The 20,988-nt window shown below is 40.4% G+C and overlaps 1 protein-coding gene across 6 annotated transcripts in view; it reads right to left on the reverse strand.

Moving 5' to 3' along the window:
- LOC124157854 overlaps positions 1-20,988 on the reverse strand; it is a 246,324-nt gene that overhangs the window by 130,369 nt on the left and 94,967 nt on the right. For 2 of the 6 annotated variants that reach the window (XM_046532932.1, XM_046532907.1), the window contains exon 1: positions 10,459-11,529. The exons of 2 other annotated variants lie outside the window; for them this stretch is intronic. In XM_046532932.1, the coding sequence (XP_046388888.1) occupies positions 10,459-10,601 (143 nt within the window). In that variant the 5' untranslated portion in view covers positions 10,602-11,529. Of the gene's footprint in view, positions 1-10,458; positions 11,532-20,988 lie in introns of those variants that run through there. 2 more of the 6 variants (XM_046532941.1, XM_046532949.1) reach the window with 2 other exon arrangements.

Genomic DNA, 20,988 nt, shown 5'->3' on the forward strand with positions numbered 1-20,988 from the left:
TGTTTTCAGTCGACTGTTAATCTTCTTGCAAACCAGATAGGAGACTATACAATCGCAAACAGAAATAAAATGCAACAAAATTCACTTCAATCAATATTTCCATCCATTTCAGCCTTGCTTATGAAATATATTGGATTTAAAAGGCTAAACATATTAATTTTTAAGTTTTTGATGATAAAAATAGTCATCACAAAAACAAAAATTTGTTTTTCTTTAAGATCCAGCAAGGTATGAAAATCCCAATTAATAAAAGTTATCGTCAAGTTAAGAGGTTTCCTTGAAAATGAAAACCTTCTCAACGTGAGCTGGTGTAAATGACACGTAATAGCGGAAAGAGATACGGGGTCAGTCATCAACCTCGTAGCAACACATAATTGGCCTTCTAGCCTTTAATTTACTATTTTTTAATCAATTTACTGCATTTATTTTATCAATTTCTCACACCTTTCAACAACTTTTGACAGAGGGATAAAACTAAGAAGTCGTTAACCTCACTATCTATATCTCAGAGGAGCTTGCATTGCAGGCTGAAGATATCCATCGCATGGAGTGCGAAAGCTAAAACATCAGCCCTTCTTTTCAGTTAACTTTGTATCCTAAAACACGCCAAAGAGTGATGGAAAATGACGGTGTGGAGAAGTTGGGCAACAACCAACGATCTAAACAACTCGCTGATAGTAAGACATGAGGAAACACGACTCCTCAGGAAATGGCGAAACTCCCATCAATGATGGATGCCACGAAATCCCGAGAAATAGTTGTTGACTTAGGTTAAACTTTGGGAAAACTCGAATTTACGAAGCAAAAATCTGTAATAACATATTTTCAAGCAATTTCTTTATTATCTTGGCGCTTCCTTCAATTTTAACATTTACTCCAATCGATGAGTTTGTCGGGTGCGTGAGAACATAGCCAATAATACTGAATGACACAGTTCCTCATTGTGAAATACACAAGGCAAGAGAATGATTGGGGGAAAAGGCAAGGTAGTGGTAATATATTTCACATCTATCCATTTAAATTGCGATTCTTCACAAATGAGCTTCCTATTTTTATGTATGGAACAGGAAATTTTACATAATTCATGTGGTATTAATTTAAGATTTCCAATCCAATTCACAAATTATAAAACGCGGTAACTCACTTCAGTTACGTTTGTCATAATTTTATTAGGAAAGTGATGCCTGCAAAAAAATATTAAATAGATAAATAAGATTATGACTGGTATAAATAATAAAAGTAATATTTTATTTATAAAACAAGAATAAGAGTTTAAAAATTCATTTAGCACATTTTTCTGGTTGAAAGACTTCGTTCGTCCTTCCTTAGTAAGTAAAGGAAATTTGTAAGTCCTGTGGGCGAGTGAAAAATATTTTTGGCCAAATATTGCCTTCATATAGGCTAGAATGGATGAATAGTCGCGAGATCGGTGGTGGTGAGAACATAATTGAAAATCGATAATTTAGCGTTTCATGACCAAAAATAGCATCAATAAACGTCAAAACATAGCTTCATTTTCCGGGAAGCCCGAGGTATGAACTGAAGCAATTGTAAATTTTAAGAATAATAAACTTCACTATATTCACAATTAAAAAATAGTTCCATCTATTTTTAAAATATGACCTTTATTGCATTATGAGAAGACGCATCCATACCGTTGAAACAGCATAAATACCTTGAATCAAAGTGTGCAAAAAATCCACAGGAACAAAGATAATTCGCCTTGACCAGGATACGAACCCGGATCCCCCAACTTCCGGTTGAGTGCTTTAGCCAGTCAAGCTACCGAGGCATGATTCTTCCCTATGGAAATTTGAGGACTACAGGTCCGGACAAGAGGGTATGGACTGCTGAGCATATGATGCCACGAGCAGTCCAAATCGTGCGCACAGCGCCGCAGCTGGGGAGCAAAGCCCGAACTTTGACCACGTAGAGGCGGTCGCTCTCGACTGATTTAAGTATACCGGGACTAGCCACGGTGATAACTTTTACGGGAGTCACCCGTAATGCCCAAATTGTGCGAAAAATCAACAGGGAAAAAAATCAATCGCCTTGACCACGATATGATTTTTTTCCCAGGATATGACTTTTCGCATAATTTGTGCGTTGCAGGTCACTCCCGTAAAATTTATCACCATGGCTAGTTCCGGTATACTTAAACCTTGAATCAAAGTTAGTATTTTCATTCTTCTTCCTTATTCTGCCGGGAAGTTTTGGGGCCTAAGTATTTTACTGTACATTCATAGAATGCGTATGTGTGGGAACGCTACGCGTCAGCAGTATTTTAAGTAATACATTAAAAAATTCCCATACCAAAAGAAAAGGGAGCCCATTCTATAAAACCTTGATGCTGGACACTAAAATACAGGTAATCGGCAATAAACACCACTGGCAATATTGAATTTATATCGTTACTTCGTCTGGAAGCAATAGCACAGAAATTGAAGCCAAACACAAACGATATGCGCAAGATCAAAGTAATAAAGACAAAAATTAAAGGAGACAAAAGTATTAAAAATTCCTTGTTAATAGATCAAAAACAGATACCATATAGCACAGAAAATTCATAGCATACATGCGAAGTTATCACCGCGTGAGAGCCAAGATAAAGTCACCCAAGATTACAAAAACATTAAGTCTGACCCACATCAGAGTACCCACTTGACCATTATACTGACAGGAAAGTTAAATTGTAACATATTCTTGAATCTATTTATAATGCTAAGAGCATGAGAATAAGCACAAATATAATAATCTGCCAATTATGCATGTAAAAGAAGAGTTTCTCAGGTTCTCAGAACTCATTCCGCCTGTTTTTATGCAGAAAAGTTTTTTTTTTAACGTGAGCTCTTTCGTAAGGATACTGAGTAGGTGGTATCCGATTATGATCACTGGATCTAAGAGAGCTTACCCGTGGATTCATCTCCGGACAACGATTGCCAGGTAACGACGTTAGTTTTCAGTCAAAACAATGATCATATATCTGTGTCGTAAAATAATGGAGGTAAAAAAACAGCCATTGTTACGGGTAGGCAGAATAAATACATTCCATTCAATGCACACAAAATTCCATCTTGTAAGCCAGTGAATTCTGATGAATATACGCCTTATAAATCAGATAAAGGGGCGCATTCCTCTTTCAAGCGTCAATGCTCGAGAAAAAATGTTAGTTTTTTTTAAACCCATTACGAGGTGCCGGAGATCTTATCATGTAGGTACTTTAGGTCATTATCTTAGCCTTCCATTCGCGTCTCATCATTTACGCGAACATGTTTTCACAGGCACTGTCCTCAGAGGATAATTTATCGGAGTATTTTTAATTCCCAATATTGGCAAATATACCTCTTTGCTATTTTTGTCGGCCGTTTTGAGTGCCCCAGTGCTCGTGTCCACCCAGGCAGATTTAGTTAATCAAGAGTAATAGCCGCAGGCTCTTTTCAGCAATGATATCGGAAAAAAGTGCACTTGTTAAACGGGTTTTTACGGTAATTATATGTTGTCCTTAACATTATTCTCTAATGTGGGTGCACACAGATTGAATATCGATAGCATAGGAAGGTGGGTAGTATACTTATATACACTCTGCAACCCAAAATTTAGTTAAACGTCTAAGATACATATCATTTTCCTGGTGAAAGTACCAAAATCAACAGTCTGAAAGAATGGAGATTCGAATTTCCTTCAAAATACTTCCAGAACCAAATATCTATTTAACGGTGAGTTAGTTTTACGATGTTGTGAATTTCAAACAGAATATCTTGTGGAAGCTCAAAGGCTCTAAGAGTTTCCAAGGGTGAAACGAAGGATACTTGCCATAGCCAATTCCGGACTGCTAGAATGAGCAAAGATGCCTGTAGGGTTGTATTATGAACTGAAACATTGCAATAAAAACTCATATTAGTCATAGTAGTACCCCTTTTAATGCCCACAGGAAAATTTCACGATGAGCAACGTGAATTACCAAAATTGAGAAAGAAAAAAACTTAAATCAAACGAAAAACAAAGAGAAAAACTTCAACCTCCGTTCTATCTATCCACACATCTGTGTCAGCTGAGCAAAATACAATGGTAATCATTCAAGAGAAAAAGGATAGTCCATCCGCACACTTATTTTCATTGATGAAGCTCGACTATTTGTATCACCATTCTAGGACAAAAATTTAAGTTGGTCACGCACCGAAAGAAGCAAAATATGCAAGTACACAGGAAAATAATTTTAAGGAAGCTTTAGTAATAACTTTAACGACAAATGGTTAATGTACATTCAATGAAATTTTTCCTGTTATCATTTTAAACCACCAGATACCATGAGAAAGGCCAGCGAAACCATTTTTATATACAGAAGTGAAATAAAAGAATTCTGCGAAAATATTTATAAATAAAAACCTCAACAAATTATTTTTAACATATTTGGCGACGTAGTTTTTTTAAACTTCAGGCCGAATTCCAGCACCATCAATCAACATTACTTTGAAGCACATTATGATACAAATTGAATTAAAGTACAAATTTAAGACGTCAAAGAAGTCAAACCCGAGGAATTGAAATCATTTTTATGAGTCAATAAGAATTATTCCTCTAATTTACCTGTTTTCTTAGTGTACATGTTCCACGGAATTAAGCTTGAGCACTTTTCCCATGTAAATTCAATCACAGATGACTGTAAAAATAATAGAGCCCAAAGTAACTCATTTTTTTCTTCGTACACTGACAGATGCAACATCTGAAAGGCACGGAAAAAATACTTATGGATGAAAAATAATCGCTACTTTTGGAGATACATAATGATTTTAAAAAATTCAATTTCCGGTTCACAGTGCCATCAACATGATAAAAAATAGTGTAAATAAGCTGCTGCATAAACATTGCAGCAGGCTAGTTTTGCATCCATCCCCTGAAAATCTGATATGGCCGATTGAACGGTTGAAAAGCAAAACTTCGGGTCTCCAGCCGAGGAAAGTGCTTGGCGCAACCGGTTCAAGGTCACCCGGTAGCCGAATGGATTCCCTCGCCCAGCATTTCCAAAAATAATTCATTTTCCTAACCGATACCGAATGCCCGACTGCAATCCTTATCCTCTTGGCATCTCAAAGATCTTTTCTTTCCTCAGCCTTCCTCGAGGAACTTCTCAAGGTAACAACGACTATCAGCAGAAAAAAAATCGGTGACCTAATGTCAATCAATATGGCAACAATTTTGATGGTTTTAAGCAGAGAACCGACAGAAGGAAGTTTCAGCAATACCTCAGAGCGGTGTGAACAAGAGCGTTTAAGGCGCCTGCTGTGTATTATTTCCAACATTTCAATTTAAAAACTTCAATGCTATATGAATGTGCTTTCTATTCCTACAAACCGTAAAACTATACTGAATAACTCCTCCGCTGGATTGATCAAATTATGGAAATCCCTCCCATAATACATCCGTCCAAAAGCATAAATCAATTCATTTCGATCACAATAATTTCATCTCATCCTTAACTCTTCAGGCTCAAATGAATGATACCTATTTCCATTCATGGTAACAGCCTATTTTATAAACTCGCACATATTATTCCTGATCTTGTATAGTGAAATGAGTTTTATTTCATGATAAATAATCCTAGCTGGCTATTTTATTTTTAGAGAATGACGTTCATTCAAATCATCCTTGTCTTGTTCATTAACCTATCGAGGTTTTCCTAGCGGTCTTATTTAATAATTTGCCTTAATAATAATAATAATTCAGTGTTATTTTTTTCCTAAACCACCTTTAAACAAATGGACAGGATACCAGTCTATCAAAAAGCCATCAATATGGGAAATGGAAAAGTAAGAAAATGCAATGCTAGTAAAAATATTCATTAAAATCCTGTCACTTCTCCTCCTTGATGAGCGTTAAATATAATTGAAATAAAGTTTTCGATCGATTTAAAGAACTTGTGAAAAACGGCATCACCGGATCACCATTAAAATTCATCAGGTATCACTCGATCAGGGATTTTGAATGCTTTCAATTTTGGTCGAATTTACGGATGCTGAAAATCGCTATTTCTTATATTTACCCTGTGTCTTAGATAGTAAAAAGTTGGAAAATATTGGTGGAGTGACGGAATGATTAAGAGAGTATGAGTTGAAAAATATAGGACATTTTTATTTACCGATTACGCGAACGTCAACCTTTGTTGGAAACGCAGTAGTATAACGAACTCATAACTGGCCACTTAAATGGCTTTTTCCATCGTTATATGAAGCTTTACTATAAATCTTTACAATATATAAACCGATAGATGCCGTTTTTTTAGCGAAACGTAGAACATAAATTTCATCAGATTTAAGCCCTGACCTTGATCGATTAGGAAAATTTCACCAACATTTTTTTCCCCACATAATCACCGATTGATGAAAAATTTTACTTTTAGAGCCCGACACCTACTCTCACGAGAAAGGAAAGCACGTCCATCGCCGCGTACTGCTTTTTTTCCGTGGCCTGCATCCATTAAAAGGAAGAAAACGACGCGATGATGAGCGGAACTGGGAAATGGACACGGTACTGAGACGGTCTTCCCAAGTCATAAACGTCCTGAGCGACAAACGCATTTTTTTTCACACTAGCAATGCTTCGCTGGGTACGACAGTTAAAAATTCGCTTCTCAAGGAAGTTTTCCCCGGCTTGACCTTCCCGTTGCATCACGAACAGGAAGGGAACTAGGACTATAAGTAGTGCAAGGGGGACCTTCCCTGCTCACCCATGTTTGAAACTTCACTTTGATGCCGGCCGAAGGAGAGAGAGAGAGGTGGTTTGTTGATCACGGATGGATGGACGATGACACGCTGCGCATGCGTAGTATGAATTATGCATTTAGAAAAAAAATGCTCGCTTGCTCCGCTTGGTATGTGAACCTTAACCGCTGGGAAAAGAGGTGGTTCAGCACGGGTGAATAGCGAGAATCCCGACGCGATCAATTGACTCCTGTGATAGAAGTGGGCCCGACTGACATGCCGCGTGCTTGACGCCAATATTTGGTTGCCAAAAATTCCTAACGGTGGGAGTACTAGGCTTGAGCTATTTACCGTATCATCGGAGAATAACAGAATATTATTATAGATTGGGAATCTGATAGAGAGTCCTGAGCCTTGGTGATAACTGATTGTCGCATAAAAATCGTATTATACATCGCTGGATAGCTAATGTCATCATATCGTACCCCTATAATAATGTCACAATATATATCACTATAATATGGCATCACGTACCATTCGGTAAGAAATCTATTACGATATAATACTTCTATATTATCCGATACATCGTGATATTTTTATTGGGTCCGATTAGGCGATAGTAATCGTTTCTATGTTAGCGATCGTATTCGCTTATTATTTTAAAAAAAATTATCGTACTCCGATGCTGAATTCCCTTACTTCCCACTCTTAGGGAAGACCAAAATATAGAGATATAGGTGATGTACTCATCAGAATTTTAGAACTGGAGAGACTGAATCACCAAATCAGGCCGTTTCCTTACCTTCAACTTGCCTGACCACCTTCTCTTCACGGCCATACTTACGGAAAACCGCGCAAAATCCCATCCCAGAATCATCCTTCCTCTAAATTAGAGAGAGGCGGATGTTAAATGTCATATTATACGTAAATAGTAGACGAGGGCGATCGATAAAATGGATCTCTAGCGTTTTTTCCATTTCCAGCTCACGGAAATTTGGTACTTACCCAATTGATGCGGGTACAATACACGTCACGGCGAAAAAATCTGATGAAAGAGGAAATATTCCCAATATCTGATGAAAATCAGACGATTATCATTGTGCTAAAAACTTATCAACTGATAAAATATTGCGTCAGTTTCCATTTTGGCGGAATAAGAATATTCGCGCGATCTGGTATTGAATTCAACTCGAATGAAGAGTATCGCGAAAATAATTTGACATCTCAGTAATCAGCGGCACGATGGAATGATGAGACCACTTAGGAGGACAAACCTCTCACGCTCTATCTGTCGTATTTTGTCTTTATAAGTAAACTTATGCTATCAAATCCTAAGTTTACGGTAAATGGAGTCCTTAACATTTGTCATTATTTTAAACGTAAAAATTTGCTATTCGAGATAAAACTCTGGTAAAAGTTTCAAATAATAGAAACGGGAAAATATTAAATACGGTATAACCTATATATTCAGAGCATTTGAAAATGATAGCGTGAGAATTAACCTAGAAAAAAAAACGTCACGATGAATGAATAGGTTGTACGGAAGAGATGCGTCCAATTAAGAAACGGTGTGAGGAATGGACCTGTATCGCTGAAAAGGTACCAAATATGGCCCGTAATTTTATCTCTAAATTGCCTTATTTATTTTTTATTCCGTATTAGATTTTAATTTATACCGATAGCAGAAAGTCTGCAATAATGAATACACCTTCTCTTCGATTTTATGCGATGCACGAGCGATCGCAAGGGAAGAAAATCTTCTAATAATGATGGTACGCTTTCTCAAATTTTAAAGGAAGAAGGAGGTGGAGGAGTATTACGACCTTTAGCCAACGGAACCGGGACGGAAATGCCAACCAGCACCAGTCTTGAAAGGCGGCTACTCGCTCGAGCGAAAGCCTAATTGATTCTTTCATTTCAATATAGAAGCATATGTGGAGAATATAAGCTAGTTTTCCGTAGGAAAGGAACTAACACATGATATAACCAAGAATTTTATTGCTAAATATTTTCCTTCCTTATAGGGCAATAACAAAATATGGATATGAATGGGTACTAACGCAAGAGAAATTTATCCTTGAACAAATAGAGATTTCAAACGCAAAAATCCAAAATCTCGATCGGCTACCGTGCACATCGTATCCAAATACAAAAGACTTCAACGCCGGGCGATAAGTCAAAATATATTTTCTCTAGCAATAATAATATTGTATTTAAAATTTCAAGAAAAGATTTAATGTTTAAGCAAAAGCATTTAATTATATATATGCTTAAAGAAATGGGGAGGCGGGCGGTGGCTTCTAAATAAAAATCTATAGAATCACTTATCAAAGCAACATCCGGGGAACATGCATAATGAGGTTGTTTTTAAGAAAAAAATGCAATCGCTGAGGAACAAACGACGGCATCATGAAATTTTTCCTCACACTTTAATTTTATCAAAATGAGATGTAAAGATAAGAGGAATGAGGAAGCACATTCAAGAGGGAAAAAACTCAATCACTAAAGGTGACACCAGCGTCTGAGATACCGCCGGGGCGTCAAGGAGGCTATGTCAATGAGGTGTCAGTTGACACGGGTGTCCCGCTTGTTAATTCACAAGTCACGAGCCATTTATTTTGATGAGCATTCCACTTAGGTGCCCAGCTCACGGATGCTGCCACATGGCAAACAAATTAAGTTAATTTTAGGGACATAATGCTCCAGGTAAATATTTTCGAGAAAAAAGGAACCAGTGAGGAACGGAACACGCCAAGTAAAGAACTTGATAAAGTAAAACAGAAATTTTATATTAGCCCCCGAATGCAATAATATCGACTCATTCAAACTTGAAAAACAAATATCGTCTTCGTTGCAAGTATCAAGTATCACTACGTGTTGAGGCAATAATTTGGACTCTTCAATTGGAGGTCAAATGCTTTGATTAGAACATTTAGAGATATAGATCGACAAGATAATAAAAATAAGATAAATGCATTTCTATACAACCTAAGAATTCAGACATCAAGGAATATTAATAACAAAATACTGACTTCCGTGGCTTATGTGTTCTACTGTGTTGACCACCGTGCATTTGAGAGAACAAAAATAAAGATAATATCAAAACGGGAACTTTTGGACACGTAAAAAGAACCTCATAAAGACTTGCACTTTTTCCACACAACCTTATATTTCTAACATTATTCAATAATTACTCTCCTTTTTCCACTCATCTAACTAATGGCTAACACTAGGACACTAGAATCTTTTTCAAAATTTTTATTGTATTCTCAAAAGATAAATACTGATTCTGAATTACTCATCATCTCCAATTAACTGGAGTCAACTGTAAAAAATGAGAGTATTTAATACTTTGGCTCATTCAGAGCAAATTAGTAGCATAAATACGTATTAGGTGACATGTCATCAATAAAATACAGAGAAAGCTCGTGAAAAATTACACGCCAAATGTGTGCACTTCCAATTTATGGCCTGTTATGCCTCTTAAGCCTACCTTCTTGCTGAAAATCAAATAAAAACCATTAGCTACTGGTTGAAATCCAAATGAAGGAAGACAGAATAAACATCTGCATGGAAAAAGGTACTGCCAGTTTCCGAGCGTGCTCAGCGCGTCAAAGGCGAAGGGGAGGGAATATGCAAACAGAGATGAGTGAGAGGTCCGCCCCCAAATTCCACGGCTGGAGAAGGACCATTGTGATGCTTCGCTTCGCACCTTCGAAGGTCAACAATGAGTGTGCGCGCCAAAATGGTATCAACTCACCCCGCCCATCGGATCCCGGCGCAGGTCAGGTAGAAGAGCCCGGAGACAATGCCGAGGGCAACGCCCACAGACACCCCTGCTGTCACCCCGTTGGTCAATATGGTCGACACGCCGGCTGCGGCCACACCCGGCACCGTAGCCATCCCGCGGCACCCTTTCCAGACGTTGGAGCGCCGGAGATGCACATTTAACACGTCAATAGCGGAGCCGAAGTTAACGTCTCCGCCAAAGGGATTTCAACACCTTCAACAATTCACACACACCGTCTGCCGGATCACCACAAGGGAAATTTTTGCCGTTACCAAAGAAGATTCTGGGCCCCTCGGGACCTCGCTATCAATGGAATCCAGTAGCGCGTTCTACCTAGAGATCCCCTAGACTGTTGCGCCGACACTGCACACACACACCACTAAAAAACGTAAATAGTATCCCTTTCGTCACTCAGCACGCTAAGTACACGGTACACGATCATCCGCCGCCAGCAGTCTCGTGCTGAGAAGACGTCGCTTCGAACACTTTTCCTTTCGCCGCTCAGCGTGCAAGTAATTTCCTCGGAATCAAAGAGGCGACTGCGAAGGGGGCCCACGGCGGACTCAAGGGGAGTTTGCAGAAAGGGGGAGAAGAGCTCTTTTGAGGCGCGCAAATCGCTTCCCACCGCAGCACACAGTGAACTGAGGAGTGGGGGTGGGGCGCGAAGGAGGCGGGACGTGCGTAAAGGAGAGAAATATATATGTATATGTGTGGCGGATTAGTTGAGAGTCCTCCTCGCGGTCCACCGTGCAATCAGACAGCAGCCCTCTCCTCCACGCACTTAGCGCACCCGCGTCCTCTTCATGTTTGAAAATCGGTGCCTCTCCCCTCCGGCATATCTCCAAAACCGCCTCCGCTCCTGCGAGGCGCGGCGGGTGCACTCGTGACGAGTTTGCGACCGATAGATAACAGAGTTTGGTGCGTGCAACTAGAGGGCTATAGTGATATTGGTGCGAGCCGATGCTTGTGTTGTTGAGGGTTTTCTTTGTGTGCGGTGCGGGCCGAAGCCAGGAGAACAGTGATGAGACGCGTGTGTCTTGGTTAGGCGCGGGAGGGGGTCTGGAGAGGGCAGCGGTGTCCTCCTTTTTCCTCCTCCTCTCACAACAACTACCTCGGCGAGAGGGAGAAGAGTTGAGGTTGAGAGAGAGAGAGAGAGAGAATGAGATGTAGAGGGGGAGGAGTGGGGGGAGAGGTGCTCCTGCGAGGGAGCGGTGGGGTGAGGTGAGCCTTGGGATTGGGGAGGCGGGTGGAGAAGAAGGAAAGCTACTCCTTAAGGAGTGAAAGATGTCCAATCTCTTTTTTCTCTCCTGCCTCCCCTCCCACTCCCCTCACCCCCCTCTGCCCGCTCCCCAACTTAAAAACTGCCGTCCGATAAGCTCTCACTTGCGTCGAAAAAACTATCTCTCTCTCTCCCCCTCAGCTTTCGGACGACCGGGACCCTCCGGGCCTCATAATGAGCATCCATTGAAGCCGAGCGCCTCTCGTCTTCCAAGGCGATAACAGGTGCAACGCACTCGCTCACGACCTATAGCTAGCACCACGACAGTGTATGGATTTATTGTCCAAATTGGTCGGTTATTTTTCGGAAGCGAAAGCCGACCTAGGACATTGAGGGCATAGAGATAGATGAGGAGGCTGGGATAAATAAGATGATTCTGACCAGAGACGAAACATATGGAGTGAAAAGTCGGTGCTGGCATGAATACACGCGTGGCGAAAGCAGCCGGCAGTATCCGCTGAGCGTGCCTTCCGATCAGACGTACATACAGATATGGGCACCGGAAAAGATCAATGGAGAAGTAATTTTAAGACATTGAACTCTTAAAAAAAATAAATAAATCGTAATACCAAGTAGCGGAATGAGCGACTCCGGCGGAATCGGAATCCGCAACCCTTTGGTTGGAGAGGTGAGACATTACTTAGAGCGAGCCACCCAGGCTAGATGGAGGTTGTTTTTTTAAATCTGGATCATTTTTCGGTATTCGAACTAGTGTCTTCTGGATATGAATCCAACACTTTCGTGTTCTAAAGACTCTGCCGCTAGCCCTAAAAAATAATGGGTATATGCGGTAGGCCAGATCAGGCGAAATTTCACCCTTACTTTGCGTCGCCAACCTTTCCCAGTGGTGGGTTGGGTACGAAAAAAAATAGTGGCGGCCGTGAGTGGTTTCGCGTGGAGAAGGTGGCGAACTTGCGGCGGGCGGCGACCGAAAGGAAAGAAGAAGATGAGGGGGCGGGGGAGACATTTTCGATGGTGTAGGGGGTGGGTCGGAGGAGGGGGGTGGTTAAGGACCAGGGGGGTGGGTGGGTTGGGGGCGTTTGTCGTCGGCATTTTGTGCCTCGGTGGTCGTCTTCCCCATCCCCTCCCTCTCTTCCGCCCCCATCCCCCAACCCTTCCGATTCCGCTCTTTCCCCTCCCCCATCACCTTTGCGATAAACTGGAAGACCACTGGTGGTTTACATAGGGGTGAGGAGAGGGAAAAGGCCACGGGCGGCCCACATTTTCTTTTTGTCACTCTTGGACACACTCTCGCATCCTGTGTCCCCCTTGACATCGACCAGAGAAGTCGCTCTCTTTTAACGGGCGACGGAAAAAGATAAAGGGTGAACATTTGGGCGAGGAATAGGTAGGTACCGTTCGGAGAAGCTCTCGACCGGCACCAAGCCCAACATTTTTCCGGGTGCGTGAAGGCATCGGCTGGCGCCTTGGCTCATTGCCCGGGGGAAAGATCACTGGCCCGCGGGTCACACTTGTGGGTCACATTCGCTCCATTCGCTATGAGGAAGGACACCTTGGCATGAAGCAAATCCGCCTTGACTTCACCATTAAAACCAAAGAATTTTCGCATTGCATAGTAAAATAATGCATCATACGACATTCTCCGATTATAAAAAGGAAATGGAGACAAAATTTAAAGGCCTGGTTGCACGATAAATTAACAAATAGGAGTAAATGCTTGATTCCATGAATAATTTTGGTGGACCGGATCGAAAAATGTACGAATGCATAAATCAATTTAGAGCAGGTTCTATTTTCTTCTTTTCAAATTAGAACAGGTTCATAAATTCAGACATTAACTCGTACGTGTTTTTATATCGTGTCACCAAGACTTAGGAATTTGGGCAAATCAATGCATATCTGCCTTGCACTCACACTGTAATTCAAAGGTTTTTATGTGTCACGAGCAGAGCTCACTCGAGACTAAGCTACATGCGATTTTATGTCGTACCTACTGGGTGAAGGTCCTCTCTCTGGCTTTGAACTCTGCAATCTTTGGCCAGTAGCCCAGAGCTCTACCCATTAGACTACCACGCTCCCCGGTCAAATCCACATTTTTATTATTATATCAACATTTTTGAAAGCTATCTGAACCGATGGCACCCCAAATTTTACTTCGCATACGGCTAGTAGAGACTAGGTAGCGGGTAGTAGTAGGTTAGCAGTGCAATAACGCGCCTACATTGTACTTATCTTTATCGTGAATTTTATGGAACGACGCACCTCATATCAGTCCACAACAAAAAACAATATTTTCTTTGCAATCGCGATTTCTACAACGCAGAGGCAAGCACTGACATGGGAAATTTTCACAATAAAATCACCTGGAAATCCCTTTTTTTCTGAATGTTGGTTCATATATACATTTATTAAATGAGTAGTATTAATACAGTGGATTTAAGTTACCATGAAAATGACATTTCCTTCGATTTTCAGAGGAACCTCCTTAATGGTATCTCAAGAGAAGGCGAAGAAGGAAATTTAGTTTTAATGAAAGGTCAAAAATATCCCACTCATATTTTATACACTTCTTCGACTGAAGAAAAAATTGGGCTTTCCATCCATTATTTTCTGGAAATGTATTAAAAAATCAGAATTTTTTCACGGGTCCTCATGTTGATGCTGACCTATGTATATGAAAAATTCTGATATTCTGAAATTCTGATGATAAAAATTCTGATCCACGAGAGTATAACTGTCGTTGGGACAAAAACTTATATAAAGTTCGCCACACCCGAGGCATATTGGCAAAAATAAAATTTAATCGCGTAACCATACAATTTTGGAGATACATCCAAAAGGATTCTGGTATTTTAAATAAAAAATGTTAGTTACGTAAAAATGTATATGAAATTCTGAATTGACTCATAAAGCTTAAAAAGCATTGGCTTTATAAAATGAGCGTTGAATTGTTGACAAGCATTTAATTTATTATGCTTATTTTTAAGAGTATTATGCTTTCTCAACAAGAATGGATGTTATTTCATTATCAACAGTCATCAATCCTGAGATTGGTTTAACGCAGCTCTCTACTCAATTGTGAAATCAGCTATATCTTTTAGCACCAAAATTATTGGTACAGAGGCTTCCGCGGTGATTAAATTGATATTTGTTTTTCGGGTGAAGCCGTGTTGACTTATTTTCCACCAAAATGAGTCAACGCGACAGTAACCCGAAAAAAATCTAGTTATCACATACATTATTCTTCTACTTTACAACCCTCCCTATGTAAGTATCTCATCCGTGGCCTTCTTCTGCAGTCCTACCCTTCTACGACGTCCTGTCTTTCAAAGATAATTTTCACGATGCCATCGTATCAGATGATGTTAGACGTAATTCATGGGCGCCATATTTTTTTAACACATTTTGCGTGAGAATCATTCGTTTTGAGTCATTTAGTCATGGCGGAATTAACTAACAAGGGGAGACCACGTACCTTGATCCGCCTTTTTCAATGCTGTATTTTTTATGGCGTTCGGAATGGCGAACACATCTCTGAACTGATAGTGGTTCCATTGAATGGGCCTTAGTTTGCCTGTAATTAATTAATTTCCGGGCGGTATTTTTAACACGCGTTATATAATCCCAAACTAGCGCCTTTTTTCTCATGCCTATGCTTGCTGCAATTAACATTAGTGAAAAACTTGTCGCCGTATGATCAAAATGAAAACGACAAAATCTACTGCCGGGACGAAGTGTCGAACCCGCCCCCCCCCCCCCCCCCCCCCCCCCCAAGTGAATGACCAATTGACGCTGTTGAAGGAAAGGATTAAAAATACCGCTCGGAAATTAATTAATTACAGCCAAACTAAGGCCCATTCAATGGAAACACTATCAGTTCAGAGATGTGTTCGCCATTCAGAATGCCATAAAAAATACGGCATTGAAAAAGGCGGAGCAAGGTACGTGGTCTCCCCTTGTAAGTAAAAACTGGCGGGTGAAGAGGAGCGAAAAAGCGTGCGATACGACGAGATCGCAAGCGCACGTGCGGGGGAGGGGGGGGGAAGGATGGCGGAGCGACCTTGCGAAACATTCACGCAAGGCGAGCCGCGCGAAGAAGCAGGAGAGTATGACAGGAGGAGTAGCCAAGGGGATGAGAGGGGGGAGGGGAAGAAAGAGGTGCTCATTTGGGGGGTGAGGTGCGCGTCGGGAAGGTGAGAGGGGTGCCAAAGGGGTGGAGGGTGGTTCAGATGGGAGGGGGGATGGGATCGCGAGCCTCCGAGAAAATGAGCACCCTGGCGCCGTGCGACACGGACGCCAGGCGCAAAGCGAACGCTCCACATATGCTATGCCATTTTGAGACTCGTTTTGAACTTAACACTCGGTCATCAGCAATGATAAATGATGCGTCCATTTATAAGATGGCAAAACGATGAACAATGGTTGAACTAACTCCAGAACGATTTCGCTTCTAATTTGGGAGAATACGATTAGAAGCATGGGCGTAATCAGCTATTACTTATTGGGGGAGACATATGCCATATCTATTGTTTCAATCTTTTATATGGAGAAAGACGTAAACATTATCCCCAAATGTTGGGTGTGACGTGTCCCACTTGGTGATGACCTCCGTGATTAGAAGCACCTATGACGCCCTATTATTCTCCTGGCGAACGACGCTGAAACCTTAGAAATAAAAAGGAAAACTACGGTTTTCGTTTCCAGGTCGTGGCTTACAGACGGCGATTTTTGCGATTGCCATCGTCGAATAATCTAACGATTTGATCGTTGGATTATTCTTCCTCATAGGATAATCCTCCAAAATCGTTAGAACAATAATGGCGTTGCCTGATTTCGCTGGTGGTAGGACCCGCCCGCTTCTGTGACGGTGCGGGATTCCTCGTCCCATCCCTTCCTTCCCGTCCCAGGAGGCGTCGTCGGGCTCCTATCGCGGCGGCGCCTCCTTCTTTTCTCCTTCCTGTCCTCCCCCTTCTGCGGTGCAGAGGTGATAAGCTAACGCTTACAGACCTCGGCCCAGGAGAGTAACCTAGCGAGCCCACCCTAGGGTTTCGTATCCACTGCCATCGTCGAATATTACAGTATTTGAAAATAGACTACCATTGTCAAATGAGCTAATATAATTGGTAGACTATTAACTTTCAAACAAAGGATTTTTTTTAATGGGTCAGCTTAATGAAGACTAGCTGCTGGCATTCGTCGGTCGATGGCTAAAACAGAAATTTTTGTATTCAAATAGTCAAAAAAGATATGAAATACCGACAGGATGTCTTGGCAAGTCAGGCAATAACCGTTAGCACTCTGAATCCGCGACATTATCTATCATTATTTCTGAGCCCTCTTCCGAGTGCCACGTCTGCCATCGCTTCTCTTCCGATCGGACGCTCCCTCATGATACCGATGAGCTTCACGCATTATAATCGATTATAGTCCCGGCAGCTCGTTCACAATCTTCTCCCCATTACCGCATAATATCTGCGGGCGATTCCGTAATATTCACCGGAAGCCAGAAGCGGTCACATTAGCATCCGAAGAAGGACATTTTGATTACGGAATCTTCCTCGAGCAATTTTACCTCACGGTCAATGAATTTAAACTACCTCCCACAATTATCGCACAAGAAAAGTCATGTTTGTGTTCATTAGAAACTACGTTTAATATCTGACCGAGAGGCTACACTTAGATTGATTTAAAGCTAACTCTTTGATTCATCGACCATTTGTAAAAATATTTGTGCTCTGACAGCATCGCTGACGAGATTAAAAAAAATTCGGCATATTCAAAGATAACGGAGAATGTTAAGTATCAGTAGAGAGTGTCAGAAAATCTTTTCGACACCAGGTCTCAAACGATGGTTTTCATAATTGCCCGTTGTTAATCTCGTGCAGATTCAAAGCAGGAATCCGATTAACGGCATATGCTCCTCTGATGTGAATGCCTATTACATAGGAATATCCGAAAATCCTACGTGTCGATTCATAATTAACTCCTTAATATAATATTGGTTCTACAGACGCATAACACTTGAAGCATTAGACATTTTTAACTTTTGCCGCGTAAATTATCGTCCAATGAATGAGCCATCAAACCACTTCATTTATTTTTAACTAATTCCATCACATTTATATTCATAAGGCTTTATCGATGAGATTGTACTTCCAAATAATACTATTCTTTTGAACTTTCATGTCACTTGCAATGGATTCACTAAAAGTAAAAGATGTCTCTTGAATGAAATCTATCTCTCCAATGAAGATTAAAATTGAAAAATGAGAGCGAGGATAATTCACCTATATATTGAAAAATAAGGCGTTGAAATTTATGCGTTCGAGACAAAAAATTAATCAATATGCTGGAAACACATGTAGAGCGAATGGCAGAGTTTACTCCAATATAATTGAAACGAAATATCTAAATTACTGCTAAGATGAGATAAGAATAAATATAGAAAATGAGATAGGAATAAGAGGAAAAATATTTAAATTGGGAACAAAGGAGCACGAACGGTATAGTAAGCATATTGGGAAATATATTAGAAGCGCCATACAATTTTTAGAGCTTAATTCCACTTGGCATCAATTTTTCAGATCATATTATTTATTGCGTGTATCGAGGATAAATTTTATTTCCAAGCCATTCTTTTACATGTTTAAACATAAAAGTCCTGCACAAAAAACAGAGATAATAAGCCAGGTGAATGATTCCCTCACATTTCGACCTTCGGAAAGATAAATAATAGCCTTCGAGTCTATTGTTGTTTTTATCAGTCGCAGAATTAATCACCTTCCGCCGGATCACCAGGTCATTTTTTCTAAGGGTGATCAAGGAAGAATATGACTTCGATGAGAAAGGAGTCAAAAGGTTAATCGGGAAAAAGCGGAGGTCGCAAAGTGAAGGACAAATTTTCCCAAGTCATTGTCTCAGAGAAACTTCTTATATCCAGGAGAAATACATTAAAAGGGCGTTTGGTAATCACAATATCTCACTGACGCAAAGACAATTATCGTGATAAAGATTTACTCAGGAAGTAAGCTTGTCAAGCAAAATGACTTAGCGCCATCATTTTTTATAGCAGGATGTTTTTGTTTAAAAGCTATGTACAATAGAAAATATAATGGCCTCGAAGGAAAGAAACACCCTTAGATTATTGATTATGATAAATCTGGTGTCTCTTCCAAAGTTTCCAACAACGTGTACATGCGAGTAATAAGATTAAAATTTTCATTAGGGCATAAAATAAAAATTAAAGTGAATATAGAAGACATTATTTTAACACTAATCGTTAAGTAATCCCTGGATTATAAATCCACTATTCATTTACAATTGATTTACGCATAAAATAAAGCTAAGATCATGCACACTCAACATCGCAAAAGTGTTAAGACTTACGAATAATAGGTAAATGAGAGAAAAGGGTTTTCCAAAGCAATTTTCAATAAATAGACTATTATCATATACATAAATGCCATGAAAACCGCAAAGATGGAATAAATAAAGTTGAGCCCCATAAGGACATAACTCTCCAACATGAAGGTGGTTGGGATTATGAGACACAAGTTTCAAGAGTTGGGAGTGCGGAAATCAAGGAACAAATGATAGATATATTTTGACCATGGGAAATTCGTTTCCTGAATGTCTTCTGTGAATAAGACCATTGGCGTGACTATGGGGGGATGAAGGGAAGGGATGTCTCTCCCCCAAACCCTCAGAGAAATCAAAAAAAAATATTTAAAAATCTTGCCTGGATTTGATATATAATAACTGATTCTGCTTAAAGTTGAATTTTATGTGCCACAATGATGTAAAATACATATTCAGGCATGTTATATTTCAAAATTTTTCCTGAACTACCCCATTCCTGGGGGGGTAGCCCCCAATAACCCCTCTCATCCCCCCTCAAAGCATTTTCCTAGTTACGCCACTGTATAAGACCATACACTTAGCAGATGATATTCCATTTTTGAAAATCTTTTAATGGCATTCTCCAGCTAAACTACACAGAAAAAATGTCCCACTATGCAGAGTACAGTTATCTCTAATTTACATTGCATCTTCCTTCATTAACACATATGTCTTCCACCTAGCAGGCCCCAGCTTCGGGCCACGGAACAATGTGGGGGAATAAAGAAGCCCAAGGTCCTCGGCGATATTAGACATGAGATCACCGTCTTATCACGGCAGGAAAATATCGATACAGGCAAGTCGTGAGTTCAACAACTACGGGGACAAATTTAAATTTTCTGCATTGAGAGTTATTCTCCTTGAGAGAAGAAACCATCTGATAAACACAAAGACTTTCTAGCTTGAATAAAATTAACTCCTGAGTTAATTTAGGAGAGAGTTAAATGTGTCAACGGAAAGATGAATCCATCCTTTCAAGGCAAAATCAAATTATTACGACAGACTTGTTTGGTGATAACGCTGCCACAATATTGAGACTCGCACTTGATCACTGGACGATAACATTTCGATATTTCTAGCAAGCCATAAAGATAGGAACAAAATACATTTTTTCTAGTTGATAGCTTAACAAAATCTAAAATTCGAGCGAGAAATTTGCATCCTCTTTACTGGCCATAAAGCATATTTTTGTTATTCGGTCACTATAATCTAGAAATATTACTCTATGCGGTCATTTAAAAAAAAACAAATAAGCTAAAAGAAATGAAACTTATGTGAAATGTAAAACACCTCCACTCAGCGTCGCAACCCGAAGGTTAGTTAGGATATGCGAGGATAGATCTCACCGAAGAATAAGCCAGAGCTGTATGAATATCACACATTTAGAGCAGGGGAGCTGTTTTCTTTCCCTGGGACACCTCGCACTAAGGGGTTTTTTGTTTGGGACTTCACCCTGCATTTCAACTTCTTGAACAGTAGCCCAATGCTCCACTCGCTGGGATGCAAAGCTCACCTCGAAAGAACCCTCAGAGCGAGCAAGAAACATTCACGCAACAAAAATAAAGACGAATTTGAGAGGGCTAACGGATAGAAGATACGAGTTGTGATTCGCGACTCACTCTCAGTTTCACTAGCAGACTTCCGGAAGAGCGAGGTCCCGCAAAATCTCGCTCTATCGTTTTTTAACGGAGGCCATCTCTCATTAATGAAGAGGGAAACCAAAAAGATGACGGTGATGATCAACGTCATCGCTTCGCGTGGAGACCTAGTTACCGGCGGAAAGATATGAAAAAGGAAGCGGCGAAGGCGGGCAAATAGGAGGAGGACTGGAAAGATAATGGCACGAATGGGCTTCGTTGCAC

The sequence above is a fragment of the Ischnura elegans genome, chromosome 1 (assembly GCF_921293095.1).
Source record: "Ischnura elegans chromosome 1, ioIscEleg1.1, whole genome shotgun sequence".
Taxonomy (NCBI): Eukaryota; Metazoa; Arthropoda; class Insecta; order Odonata; family Coenagrionidae; genus Ischnura; species Ischnura elegans.